This window comes from Sus scrofa, chromosome 16 (assembly GCF_000003025.6).
Source record: "Sus scrofa isolate TJ Tabasco breed Duroc chromosome 16, Sscrofa11.1, whole genome shotgun sequence".
Lineage (NCBI taxonomy): Eukaryota > Metazoa > Chordata > Mammalia > Artiodactyla > Suidae > Sus > Sus scrofa.
Genome location: NC_010458.4, coordinates 55128674 through 55142556, shown reverse-complemented (window position 1 = coordinate 55142556; position 13883 = coordinate 55128674). Strand labels below are relative to the sequence as shown.

At 52.1% G+C, this 13883-nt stretch overlaps 1 protein-coding gene across 3 annotated transcripts in view; it reads right to left on the bottom strand.

Moving 5' to 3' along the window:
- The window catches only part of SLIT3 (slit guidance ligand 3), a 669892-nt gene that overhangs the window by 78871 nt on the left and 577138 nt on the right, over positions 1-13883 (bottom strand). For all 3 annotated transcript variants that reach the window (XM_021076955.1, XM_021076953.1, XM_021076954.1), the window contains exons 17-20: positions 10637-10780; positions 9735-9878; positions 6423-6586; positions 4961-5093 (exon numbers count right to left, since the gene is read on the bottom strand). In XM_021076955.1, coding sequence (XP_020932614.1) covers positions 4961-5093; positions 6423-6586; positions 9735-9878; positions 10637-10780 — 585 coding nt within the window. The remainder of the gene's footprint in view (positions 1-4960; positions 5094-6422; positions 6587-9734; positions 9879-10636; positions 10781-13883) is intronic.

Here is a 13883-nt window from a genome sequence, read left to right as displayed (position 1 = left end):
CAGCCACACCTGCAGCATATGAAAGTTCCCAGGCTAAGGATCGAATCGGAGCTGCCACTGCCGGTATACACCACAGCCACAGCAACGCCAGATCCGAGCCGCAGCTGTGACCTAAACCACAGCTCATGGCAATGCTGGATCCTTAACCCACTGAGCAAGGCCAGGGATTGAACCTGCCTGCATCCTCATGGATACTAGTCGGATTCGTTTCTGCTGAGCCATGATGGGAACTCTCAATCAATGCGTTCCTGTCATCTCCTTTTGCCGCGCTCACTCTCAAAGAGCTGTGTCTCAGCCCTGTGCCCTCCTGGTCAAGCCCCAGCCCTTGCAAGTCAGAGCTACACGGCACTGTTGAGCGTGAGGGTGTGTGAGTGTGTGTACATTTGCACTGCCAGCCTGCTTCCCATGATGTCCTCAGACTTCACATCCCTATAGAAATTGTTTCTTCCAACAGTTGTGCCTGGTGAGGCATGTCACCTCTCTCTTCCCCTCTCCTCGGGATATCCCTGGCAATACCAAACGCATGATCGTGGTCCTCAGCCCAAAATCAGTAGCAACACTTCCTGGATAGTGACCAGGAATGGACGGTGTGAGGACACCATTTATGGGCACTAGATTCTCCCCTCCAGCCCTCAGGATGACGTAGGCTTGCAGAGTTGGTTTCTTGAACCCAGAAACCCAGAAGCCCTGATCTTAGTTAACATCCTTTAAACGGAAGCCAACAGATTTTTAAGTGCAAGTTGTTTCAGAGGCATAAGCCTGTGTCTAAAAGGCTCATGAAACAGAATAATGGAAAGCTCTGAAGGTGATGCGGTCTGATCTTTGCAGACAATATTTGTGCTGGTGACTTTGGGGGCTCAGATGTCCCACATCTGCTTCTGCTCTGCTGTTCATAAGACCTTGTAGGTTTGCTTTTAAATCAGGAACTTGAGGCTGACTTTGAGCAGGTGTGTCTGTGTATTCTTTGCCTGCTATTATGTAACTGATCTGAGTGGTTCTCAAAGCGTCATCCACAGCTCCTGGGGATCCTCCTTTGTGGGGGCTATGAAGCTAAAACAATTTCTGCAGTAAGATTAAAACCTTGTTTTCCATTTGGACTGTGTGAGTAAAACCGTTGGCACCTCAGTATGAATCATGGCAGTGGCACCGAATGACATTAGTAGTCACTAGTCTACACCTTCGTGCACTTACAGGTTAAAGAAAAAAAGCCAGTTTTGAGTTCCCTTCGTGGCTCAGTGGTTAACGAACCCGACTAGGAACCACGAGGTTGAGGGTTCAATCCCTGGCCTCACTCAGTGGGTTAAGGATCTGGTGCTGCCAGGAGCTGTGGTGTAGGTTGCAGATGCAGCTTGGATCCTGCGTTGCTGTGGCTGTGGTGTAGACCAGCAGCTACAGCTCTGATTCGACCCCTAGCCTGGGAACCTCCATATGCCGCAGGAGTGGCTCTAGAAAAGACAAAAAGACAAAAAAAAAAAAAAAAAAAAAAAAAAAAGTAAAGGAATCTTGAGAACCCAAAGTTTAAGGTCTTCTGGAATAAGAACAAGATTTGAGGTCCTGTGCTCTCTAATCCTAATTGGGCTGCTTTCCAAAGATAAGACTTGGAAAGTAGATTTTACTTCTCAGAAAGTTCCCCATCCCTAAAAGGGACAGGTGGTACATTGGCCCTACTTTTTTAAAAAAATTGAAGTACAGTTGATGCACATATCATATTAGTTTCCAGTGCACAAGACAGTGATGCAATATTTTTATAGACTATACTCCACTGAAGTAGTAGAAGTATAAACTATTGGCTGCATTCCTCATGTTGTGCAATATATCCTTGGAACAATTATTTTATTTTATACACAGTAGTTCATACCTCTTAATCCTTCCTTGAACGTGCCCTTTTTTTCTTTTTTTTTGCTTTTTTTGAGGGCTGTACCTGCGGCATATGGAGGTTCCCAGGTTAGGGGTCGAATCGGAGCTGTAGCTGCCGGCCTACGCCACAGCCACAGCCACAGCAATGCGGGATCCGAGCTGCGTCTTCGACCTACACACCACAGCTCCCGGTAGCGCTGGATCCTTAACCCACTGAGCGAGGTCAGGGATCGAACCTGCAACCTCATGGTTCCTAGTCAGATTCGCTAACCACTGAGCCACGACGGGAACTCCCAAGTATGTGTCTTTCCTTGACAGCTTCACGAAGCATAATACCCTCCAGGTCCACCCACAGTGTTGCAAGCAGCCTCGTTCGAAGACAGCTTTGGTGGGAGGGGGCTGGGGGGTGGCTGAATGAGCAAATGCGGGGGAAGCAGGCCTCTGGTTGGCCCAACTCACCCAAGAAAATGGACCAGAGAGGACACCCACAGGGAGCGGGGTGGCGGGAGAGCCTGCAGAGCGCCACCTAGAGGGAAAAATCCCTTCCTGTCTGGACGGCACCACCTTTCTCTCGCACTGGCTGCGGACTCCCACACCCTGCCCTGTGGAGAAATGCTATGTAATTCTTTTTTCTCCTTCTCAGTGAATTAAACTTAATTTTGTTTTGTACCTTGGCAGCGCTGCCTGAGATAACTAGTGATACCCGAGGGAGCTGGAAAGGCTGAATCTGGACTCCGCCGATGCCCCTGAACAAGAGGCCTCCAAGCCCCTGTTTTTTGGGCCTGCCAGCTTTGACTTTCTCTGGCATCTATTTTTCTGTCTCCCCCTGCCCATGCCACACACCCCTTTTCCCCTCTGGGAGATGGTTTGGGGACAGAGGTGTGGGCTGCTCTCCTTGGCGAGCTCTGGAACCCATGTCTGGCAGAGGGAAGCACCATCATTGCCAAAGCAGGAAATCAGGTCTCCTCCCAAAGCCCTGAAGTTGACTTTATAATCACAGCCAATTATCTTTGTTATTTCAATCTCTGTTTCGTGAGCTTTGGGGAAAAGCATCCATGGGGCCTGTTTTCACGGCATTTTCTTCTCTTTGACATGTGTCACCTGGCGCCCAATTAGCCAGGAAGGAGGCTGGTACCTGGGTTATCTGCAGCCCCAATGCCCACGCAAACCCCTGCCAGGGAAAGGGCGTGGAGTTAACTGCGCTAACTGCACTGAGGCCCTGCTCATGCACATCGACCCCCACCCCCCAAACGAGAACCATACCCCTAGACTAACAGAACCCCTTATTTACATCCGCAAGCGCATGGCCCCAGCCCAAACCCAAACCCAAACCCAGGGCTGACACAGACTTTTTTTTTTTTTGTCTTTTTGCCTTTTCTAGGGCTGCTTCCCGCAGCATATGGAGCTTCCCAGGCTAGGGGTCAAATCGGAGTGTAGCCACCAGCCTACACCAGAGCCACAGCAATGTGGGATCCGAGCCACGTCTGCAACCTACACCACAGCTCACGGCAACGCCAGATCCTTAACCCACTGAGCAAGGGCAGGGACCGAACCTGCAACCTCATGGTTCCTAGTCAGATTCGTTAACCACTGAGCCACGATGGGAACTCCCGACACAGACTTTTTAGTGACGATCACAACCTCTTCCTTCCCTTGGGCAGGCAGCCCTGGTCATAGCCTTGCTGAGTGCCAGGAGATGCCAGGAACCACAACACACACCAGGAACCTCTCAACTCTCCTAGACCAGGGCACACTCAGGTTTTGCCCCAGGAGGCGCTGGCAGAGCCCAGTAGAGAAACATTCCCTGGGGGCATCGAATCTGTTGCTTGTGCCTGAGGGCACCTGCTAAGCTGGCCTGGAGGAGGGGCTGTGCCTGCGGTCCAGGCGGAGAGTGCCAGCTTGAGAGGCGGGTGGCGGTGTGGGGCCGAGGCTGGGGGGTCTTCTGGGTTCCCGGCAGCCCCTCTCCCAGCTCTGCCTGCTTTTAGCACAAGCCCTTTGCCCAGGCAGCCTCCCTTCCCTCTTGTTATCTGCTCCTTGCCCTTCAGATCCCAGCTCCGGCTCCACCCCCCACCCTAAGAGCAGCCTTTCCAGCCTCACGTCAAACCTTCCTACTTTCCGATGTCATAGCAACCTTGTTCCTCTTCTTTGTAGCCCTTTTCACGGGTGTCATGTCACATGTGCTTCTGAGATGATGGAAGGGAGGGGGGGGCACGCCTGTTTGGCTCACCATTGTCTCCCCGGTGTCTGCAGAGCACCTGACACACGAGGCACCCACAACAAATATGTGTTTGGTGAATGAAGGAAGGAAGAAATGTGAGGGTGAATGCAGCTCATGTGGCTGTTGGTGAATGAAGGAAGGAAGAAATGTGAGGGTGAATGCGGCTCGTGTGGTTGTGCCAGCGCATGGTGCTCACCTGAGCACGGCTGCACTGCTCCTGGGACATTCCAGAGAGGCCTCCCTGCTCCTGGGACTCCGAGCTTTCTAGGGGGCTGGAAATAAGTTCTTTCCACAATAGCAAGAGCCCTTTGGGGAGGGAACGGCACCTCTTCCATTGAACTGGGAGCTTCTGGGGCGGGAGCAACCCCGGAGGAGCTGGTGTCAGGCACTTGGGGTGCGGGGACAAGAAGGCTCCTGGACAGACAGTAAATGGGTCCTGGAGCTCACCTGGCAAACAGGTGGTTTTAAGGGGGAATAGGGTCTCATTCACAGACGTGCTCAGGGGGGCCCGTGTGCCTGCTGGGCGATGTCTTTATGATTATCCTGTGCTCATTCTGGTGTCAGGCTGAGGGACTGTTGGGGAATCTAGAAAGCAGAGTGCAGATGGGGGGCCCTGGGGATGATACAGAAAACGAGACAATAGCCCTCCCACTTGTAATCTGGAGGGTTGGACATGCGTCCCCTGCCAGGCAGAGGCACTGAGGGGGAGTGATTCCTGTCCTGTGTGTGTGTGACGGCTGCCAGCCCCCTGCTGGGGCTCTGACCACCCTGCTGGGACCTGTTGAGGTAGGGCACCCCCAGGCGGTCTTGCTTGGACACTGGGGGTGAGGTGTGATGGATGCAGGTGGTAGTGGGATTACAGGGGGTCAGTGAAGGGGTACTTACAGCTCCGTCACGTCCTTGGGGATGCCTCTGGGGAGGGCACGGAGCCCCCTGTTGCTGCACCGCACCACTGTCTCCACACACGTGCACTGCTCTGGGCAGCGCGGGCCCAGCTGGCAGCTGCTCTCATCATTGCCTGCGGAGAGCCCAGGAGTGAGAGGGCTGGAGGCATCCCCACCCCGGGCGCAGGTGAGGTCCATGCCCTCCACCCAGCTGTCTGCCATAAAGGGAGGCCCTCCACTTAGAGCCAGAACTGGGAGCAAGCAGCCTTCTGGTCTCATCTGAGGTTGGAGGGGAAAACGTGCCTGGGTAGGGGACTAGAGCTGTTTATCTTCTACCTCGTTGAACATCAAACGACAATGCTAAAAACTCCATTAACCAGATTTTAGATAGGGAAGAGGCCACTGTTAACTGGATCAGGAATAAGTCAAACTGACCAAAGGAGTGGTCGGGGGTTGGGACAGAGCTGTGTTCACCTTTCCCCGCCCCCCCCCTTCCACTATACATACAATCCCTCTGCAGCCCTCATTATACCTTTATTTTTTATTACTATTTCTTTTGTTAGAACTACACCTGCAGCATATGGAGGTTCCCAGGCTAGGGGTCCAATCAGAGCTGCAGCTGCCAGCCTACACCACAGCCACAGGAACATCCAATTTGAACTGCATCTTCAACCTATATCAGATCCTTAACCCACGGAGCAATGCCAGGGATCAAACCCACATCCTCCTGGATATGGGTCGGGTTCTTAAGCCACTGAGCCACAGTGCAAACTCCCTCCCCATTTTACCTTAATTTCAATTAAACTACAAACCAGTTCATCCATCTTGAGATAACCTAAAGTTGGCTAAGTAAAAATTGTGCTAGCCTGAATTTACACAAACAAATAAGTCCTCTGGAATCCTGACACTCAAAGCCTTGGATCTTCAGGTGTTACTTATCGCCTAGCCAGTGACAGGAATATCCCAGAAACTTCATCTTGAAGTCTCTTTCTCATGAGCACATACTCTGAGCCTCATCATGATGCAAGAAAGAAAATTGAGGCCCAGGACTCCCATGTCCTGTTGTGTAGGTAGCGGACTGCACAAGGCCCTGGCATCATCTAAAGGACACCAGTCTCACTGCGCATACTGCACATTAGAATATCTGCTACAGCACTGTTCTCTTAGCTGGCTGTAAGTTATCTTGTTTTAACAAAAGCAGTATATTATGGCAGATTTCTGACTGATAGAAGTAAAATGTCTTTAGAAAGAGCCCATCTGTGCTTCATTTGCACAACGAAGCCATGTGGGCGAGCAGTGGCCCGCAGAGCCCTTCAGAGCTCCCGCTGCAGGCCTGAGGGCAGAGACTCAGATGGTGGGGGTCCTGACCTGCAGGTACCGCTTCACCTTTCCTCTCTCCTAGCATCCTTGCCTTCTCAGGCACTGCCCCCCGCCCTCCCCCAGCCTGCCCCCATCCTTCTCACCTTCACAGGTGAAGTCCTGGATGGCCACGTCCTGGATGGGAATCTCCTTGAGGAAGAAGGGCTTCTGGCACCGGGGGTTCCCGCTTACGATCCGCCTCTTCCTCAGCCACTTGCCGAGCCAGGCCAGGTGGCAGTTGCAGTTGAAGGGGTTGGACAGGAGGTTTCTGGGAGAAGAGAAGGGCCCCCTTTGAGCGATGAACCTCAGTTTACCCTCGTCCTGCGGAATCCAGGTCTGCAAGCCTAGGACCCGCTCTCCAGGCAGGTCTGCTCTGGGTTCAGGGTAAGGAGGAAAGCGATCTGGGAAACGGAGGCCGACTCTCTTCAAAGCCCAGAGGTAGTCTTTGCAAAGGCCTCCTTCCTGACCTCGGCGGAAGGACCCGACACTGGCGGAAGGACCCCCGGGAGCTCCTCCCCGGAAGCTCCTCCCCTTGCCATCCCTTGTTCGATGCGCTCCAGCTGTGAGCTGCCTGGCTTCCCTGTGGAGGTTTTCTTAGCTTAGATCCTTTACACGTGCCGATCCTCCCGCCTGGCTGAAGTTCCCTCCTGGACCTCAGCCTTCAGTCCTCAGCATCAGCGGCCCCTTCTCAAAGAAGCCCCTCATCTCCAGGGAAATGCAAAGTTCTGCCCTGTTCCCGTTCTCGGACCTCATTCCCCTTCGTTTCCTCGACAGCATCCATCCGCGCTCCTGATACCTCTCTCCTTGGACTCTCAGCGCCCTGGGGGAGGGACCGGGTCTGTCTGTCCTTCTGTACAGGACAACAGCACGGGCGCCTTATACACATCTGTCAGATGCAATGGCTGGACCGAGGGACAAGGGTAGCTGTCACTTTCTGAGGGTTTCCTAGAGGCCTGGAACCGGGCTAAGCGCTTGATGCTGACCTCTCATTCAGACTTGTCACAACAACCCTAGAAAGGAGGTGACATTATTCTTATGTCATGAATGAGGAACGTACGGTTTAGGGAGGTTACAGAAGAGGGCTGGAGAGCCCTTGAGGGGCTGCAGTTTGACCCTGCAGTCAAGAGCTGGGAGGCAGCCACCCCAGGGGTTGACTCTGGCTCTGACGCTCAGCAGCTGGGAGAAGATGGGCAGTTTCCTCATCCTGCCAGCGCCGGTTTCCTTCATGCTTTGTGACTCTACCCCTCTGGGCATCTTTTATGTCTTTGGATGCCCAGTGTGGAGGCATCCAGGAGGGGTGAGAGGTGGGCTGATAAACCAACCCACTGGTGCTCCTTCCTAAACCTCTGTCCCCCTCTTCATGTCACTCATTGCTTCAATCACCCACTTATACACCAGTTCTATGAGGGGCATTTGCTTCATACCAGACACAGATGTAGGCACGGAGGATACAGCAGTGAACAATACAGCCGTATACCCCAGTCCCCCTTCCTTCTGGATCTTAAAATCTAGCTGATGGGAGGCAGACAATTTGTACTTAACAACAAAAAAGTTGTATAATATGTCAGGAACTGGCCAGTGCTATGGAAACAGAAGAGCAGGGCCAGAAAACCTGGGGCTGAGGCAACTGATGTTGGAGCGATTCATGAAAGGTGGGCAGGGAGCCAGGAGAAGGACCTTCCAGAAGGTCGGAACAGCCAGCGCCACTTCTTTGGTGGGAGTGGGTCTGGGACGTGGGCAGAACAGTGAGGAGGCTGGTGGGGCTGGAATGGAGGAAGTTATGAGGGACTCGATGGTGTGGGGTCCTAGCATATTTGGTGACATTGGGTTTTCTTCCCAGTGAGATGTATGTAGGGGAGCATGACCATAGGCAGCAACAGGAGAGGTCGTGATAGCCTTTCTCTCCCATCTTGCAAAGGGTCTTTGGGGAAGGGAAGAGGGGGGAAAAAAATGAACCAGCGACTAAGGCTAACAGAGCCACAAGGAAATACTGTGAGCAGCCATAAAGCTAACATGGGCTGAGTATTTTACCCTGGGCCCCTGCCATACATTTGATAAATATCAGCAGATGCAGTCCGTGGAACAATCCTGTGAGGTGGATTATGAGAAGGGATAATGAAAGCACAGAGCGGTAAAGTAAACTCTTCGGAGGTCACACAGCTAACAAGAGGTAAAGCCAGGATTTGAACCCAGAAAATTTGGGTCTAGAACCCAAAGCGTTAACCATTATTCTAAATAGCTCCTTTCCCAATACAGTGAATTATGTGGGCAGGAACACTCCTTTTTTTTTTTTTTTGTCTTTTTTTTTTGCCTTTTCTAGGGCTGCTCCCATGGCATATGGAGGTTCCCAGGCTAGAGTCTATCGGAGCTGTAGCCGCCGGCCTATACCAGAGCCACAGCAACGCAGGATCCAAGCCGAGTCTGCAATTTACACCACAGCTCACGGCAACGCCAGATCCTTAACCCACTGAGCAAGGCCAGAGATTGAACCCACAACCTCATGGTTCCTAGTCGGATTTGTTAACCACTGAGCCATGATGGGAACTCCCAGGAACACTTCTTTAGGTGTCCAGAAAGCTAGATTTTAACTGGCTCTGCTACACATCTAAGCAGCCAGTGAGCAGCCAGTGGCATCATTTAAAAACCCCTATTAGGTCATGTCACTGGCCTGCTGCAAACCTTCTGCGTGGCTTCCTGATGTGACTTGGATGAAGGCCAAAATGGCCCACGGGGTCCTGCAGCCTGGCCCTCCCCTCCCCTCCAGCCTTACCCACTTTGTGCTATGACCATGCTGGACTTTGCTCAGTCCTGCATATCTGCTCTGCTTTAACCTTGCACAGTGCCTTTGCACATGCTCTTCCTGCTTTCTTTTTCTTCTTCTGTTCTTTTTAGGGCTGCACATGTGGCATATGGAAGTCCCAGGCTAGGGGTCGAATCAGCTGTAGCCACCGGCCTACACCACAGCCACAGCAATACCAGATCTGAGCCGCATCTGTGACCTACACCACAGCTCACAGCAACGCCAGATCTTTCAACCCACTGAGCGAGGCCAGGGATCAAACCCACGTCCTCATGGGTGCTGGCTGGATTTCCGTTGCACCATAGTGGGAACTCCCTCTTCCCTCTTTCTTGAGCAAGCAAACTCCCACTCACCTTTCAGAACACAGCTCTAACGCTCCTTGACAAAGCCTATGTTAGGCCTTCCTATCGCAGTGGAACCTCCCTCTGCCGTGAGCTCCGGAAGGAGGGCCCACGTTTGTCCATCCACCGTGCCTGACATGTGGATGGAGCCTGACAAGGGTTTCCATTGACAGATGGGTAGCTGACTTTGGGCCAAAGAGAGGAGGGTGCTGCCAGGGGAGGGGCCTGCGAGAGGGGAGCCAGAGTGGGTGTGCAGTGGGTTCGGGCGGGCTTACATGGTGGACAGGGAGACAAGCGTGGTGAAGGCTCCGGGGGTGATGGTGCTGATCCGATTGTCGTAGAGGGACAGCAGCCTCACTGAGCTCAGGCCCACAAAGGTGTCGTTGCTCACACAGCTGATCAGGTTACTCCTCAGCATCCTGCAGGGAGAGGGGCTGAGTGAGCAGGTGCCCCATGACAGTGCCACTGCGCGTGCGTGCGTGCGTGCGTGCGTGCGTGCGTGTGTGTGTGTGTAGTGGGATGTTTTTGCCAACGCCAAGCTCAGGCCAGTCATACAGCAGAGATTTTTTCCTGTGATAGCTGGGCCACTGGGGTACCTGCAAATGTGTAGGTACATTCTTGGCTGCGGGTACTTTATAGTGGAAGCAGGAGTCGTATGTGTACATGTCCACGTGTATATTACATAGTGGTGAGTGGATGGATGGATATTTTGGGGAGAAGAGGGGAGAATCAAGATGTGGCTGTGGACATCAGCTTGTGTGTAGGTATGTGGCTTGTATGCACATGCTTATGTGCGTATGTGCTTATCTGCATGTTGCATGTGTATCTTTAAGCCATTTTTAGGTACAGTATTATGTTTGTGAGTAAACTGGGAGCATGTGCTTCTATCAGCACGTTTCTGCTATGATTCTGTGTCTGTGAATACATTAGGGAAAGTGTCTGTGTGTGTGTGTGTGTGTGTGTGTGTGTGTGTGTGTAGGACGGTTCTCTTCCATCCAGAGAGTTTGGAAAAGTCTGGAAAAGTCTCATGTCTGTCTGGCTCCAGGAAGGAAGGGATCAGCAGGCAGAACAGTGCCTGGGCCCAGTCTGCTGCCCGCCAGGCTTCTCAGTCCCTCTCTGGCGTCTCTGCCCTCCCGTCACCCTCCCTCCGGGCTGTGACCCAGACCCCGGCACTCACAAGGTCTTGAGGCCGCTGAGGCCACGGAACATGCGCCCGTGCACTGTTTCCAGCTGGTTCCCCGTCAGCATCAGCTCCTGCACGCTGGCCGCTCCATCAAAGGCACCCTCTCTCACCTCCTTGATCTTATTGTTACTCAAGTTTCTAGAAGGAGCAGAAAGAGTGGGTCAGGACACAAGGAAGGAACTGCTAGCCCTGCAGCCAGCTGGGGACCCTCAGGCACCGCCTGGACTGGGGGCTGGCTGGTAGGGGCTCAGCCTCGGGCTCCCTGATGTTTGGTCTTTGGCACCTGTGCCAGGGGGAGCAGGGACCCCAGCCCCACACAGCAGGGGCTAACTTTGTGAAACAGACTGTGTAGCATTTGAAGTCTTTTCAGTACAATCATCGTTTCAATGCCCCAGGGACAGCCAGATTTAAAAGAGTTGTTCTCAAAGACTTGTTGCCAAGCAGGAGGGGGATGGACTGGGAGTCTGGGGTTAAGAGACGCAAACTATTACATCTGGAGTGGATAACAATGAGATCCTGCTGTACAGCACAGGGAACTATATCCAGTCACTTGTGATGGAACATGAGGGAGGAAAATGTGAGAAAAAGAATATATATATATTCTATATATATATATGACTGGGTCACTTTGCTGTACAGTAGAAAGGGACAGAACACTGTAAATCAACTATAATGGAAAAAATAAAAATCATAAAATAAAATTAAAAAATAAATAAAATGTATAGACAATAAGGTATATACATCGTGGGAGAGACCACGATGGAAAATAACATATAAAAAAATGTCGGCGTTCCCCTCATGGCTCAGTGGTTAACGAATCCGAGTAGGAACCATGAGGTTGCGGGTTCGATCTCAGGCCTTGCTCAGTGGGTTGGGTTAAGGATTCGGCCTTGCCATGAGCTGTGGTGTAGGCTGCAGACATGGCTCGGATCTGGCGTTGTTGTGGCTGTGGTGTAGGCCGGTGGCTACAGCTCTGATTCGACCCCTAGCCTGGGAACCTCCATATGCTGCGGGAGCGGCCCAAGAAATGGCACAAAAAAAAAAAAAAAAGTCTATCTCTGTTTGATTGGGTCATTTTGTTATACAGTAGAAATGGGCACGACATTGTAAATCAACTATACCTTAATAAATACATAAAAGTTATATGGAAATTCAAAAAAATAAATAAAACAGCTGCTGTCAGACTGATGGTTGGCAAGGGGGGCGAAGGTGGGGAAGGGATGGATTGGAAGTTTGGGATGAGCAGATGCAAACTCTTACATGCAGAATGGATAAACAACAAGGTCCCCCCTACACAGCACAGGGAACTACTTCAACATCCTGCGATAAACCATCATGGAAAAGAATACAAAAAAGAACGGCTATCTGTGTATAACAGTCGCTGTGCAGTACAGCAGAAATGAACACATTATGAATCAACTGTATTTCAATAAAACAAATTAAAAAATAGTGGTTCTCCAACTGGTTTTCTCTTCCACAGATCCTCTAAGGAGTGCTTCTCAGAAGGAGAGCAGGAGAAACATAGGAGCAATGCCTTCTCCCTATGAGGGCGGGGCATCTGTAAAACTTCCAGCTCTTTCAGCAGTTGCGATCCCTGCTATAAATGGATGCTTTCTAGCGACTACTCTGTGAGCGCTTATGAGGTACTTACGAGGCACCATATGAGGGGCTGGGCTAAAAGAATCACATCAAATCCACAAAACAATGCCTATTGGGTGGGTATTGCTTTTATCCTTGACCTGTTTTTTTGGGTGAGGTGACTGAGGTTCAGAGAGATCCAGTAACTTGCCCACAGTCACACAGCTGGCTGAACTGGGATTTGAAGCCAGGCTTTTGGGCACATAGAAAGGCCACCAGTAACACCCGCTTCCTAAGTGGATGTTCCTTTGGTGATGTGGATGCCACCCTTTCTGCTACTGCTCTGCAGAATTCAGGGTTTGTGACACTGTGTCTTCCACCGTGGCCTTGGTCCTGTCAAGCCTCGGTGCTGCCGTCTGTGACTCTGCCCTTGAGCTCTGTGAGCGGGCTCCTCCCTCCGGTGCTCAACCACCACGTGGCAGGCTGCACAGGTAATGCGAACAGCAAGCATATGCTGCAAGTTCCTGGGCAGCCCCAGCCAGCTAGCTGGCTGGAACAGAAAGTGACAGCATGTATGCCAGCTGCGGGAAGAGTCCAGCCTCCCCAGCTGACAGCCTCCACCCTGTTCCCGGGTAGAGACTGGGTCTGCAAGGCATGGTCATTGCCCACCCCTATGGGCAGGTATGGAGGAAACAGGTTCTACCCTCACATCATCTACTCGCTCTGTGCAAACAAGAACACAAGAGCAGAGAGTTCCCGCTGTGGCGCAGCAGAAACGAATCCGACTAGTATCCATGAGGATGCAGGTTCCATCCCTGGCCTTGCTCAGTGGGTCAGGGATCCGGCATATGGAAATGGAGCTGCTAACGGGCTGAGCACCCTGAGCTTGTTAGAACTGAGGCCTCCTAGAGATGGACCAGCTGGCCCATTGTACTGCTAGACATACTGAGGCCTGGAGTGGGGGAAGGGGGGAACATTGAAAGGGACAGAGCACCACATGCGTCCCTGGTACTTTTGCTTCTCTCAGGTGCCTTGCTCACAGGGCTCTGGGGACCCACAGCGACGCCAGAGGGTGAAGCCTCCTAGGCGGATGGTTCAGAGCAAGCAAGACTCAACTGGGTACCTATGTAGTGGGGAGGGGGAAGGGCCTTCCCAACACAAAGGGAAGGCAACATGCAACAGCAGCACCTGTACGCGCGTGCGCAGTTCTGTAACAATGGAACAACCTGAGTCCATTGGTGCAAGCGTATCTATACCTGTCCACTCAGAAATTACAGAATGTATGTTACCTTATACGGGGGACAAAGGGACCAAAGTGTAAAAGAAAAAAGTAACAGAGGGCATATAAAACAGAACCCCGCTGTGTTCTGGCCTCAGCCTTTGGATATGAATCCGCTGAGCCAGTGCCGTGCGAATAAAAGCTGCCTCCTGGCAAAAAGGCTCGGTGTCCTGCCTCCCTGTACATAAGTCCTACAACACCCAAGGACTCAGTGCAGGCTGCCTGCCCTCTTCCAGGGTAGGGACTGGGTCTACAAGGGGTGGTCATGCCCACACCTGTGGGCAGGTGTGGAGGAAAGCGTTTCCACCCTCGCATCGTCCGCTCCTCTGTGCAAACAAGAAAACAGGAGCAAATACTCATCAGAATCCCTCCTCCAAGGTCTGA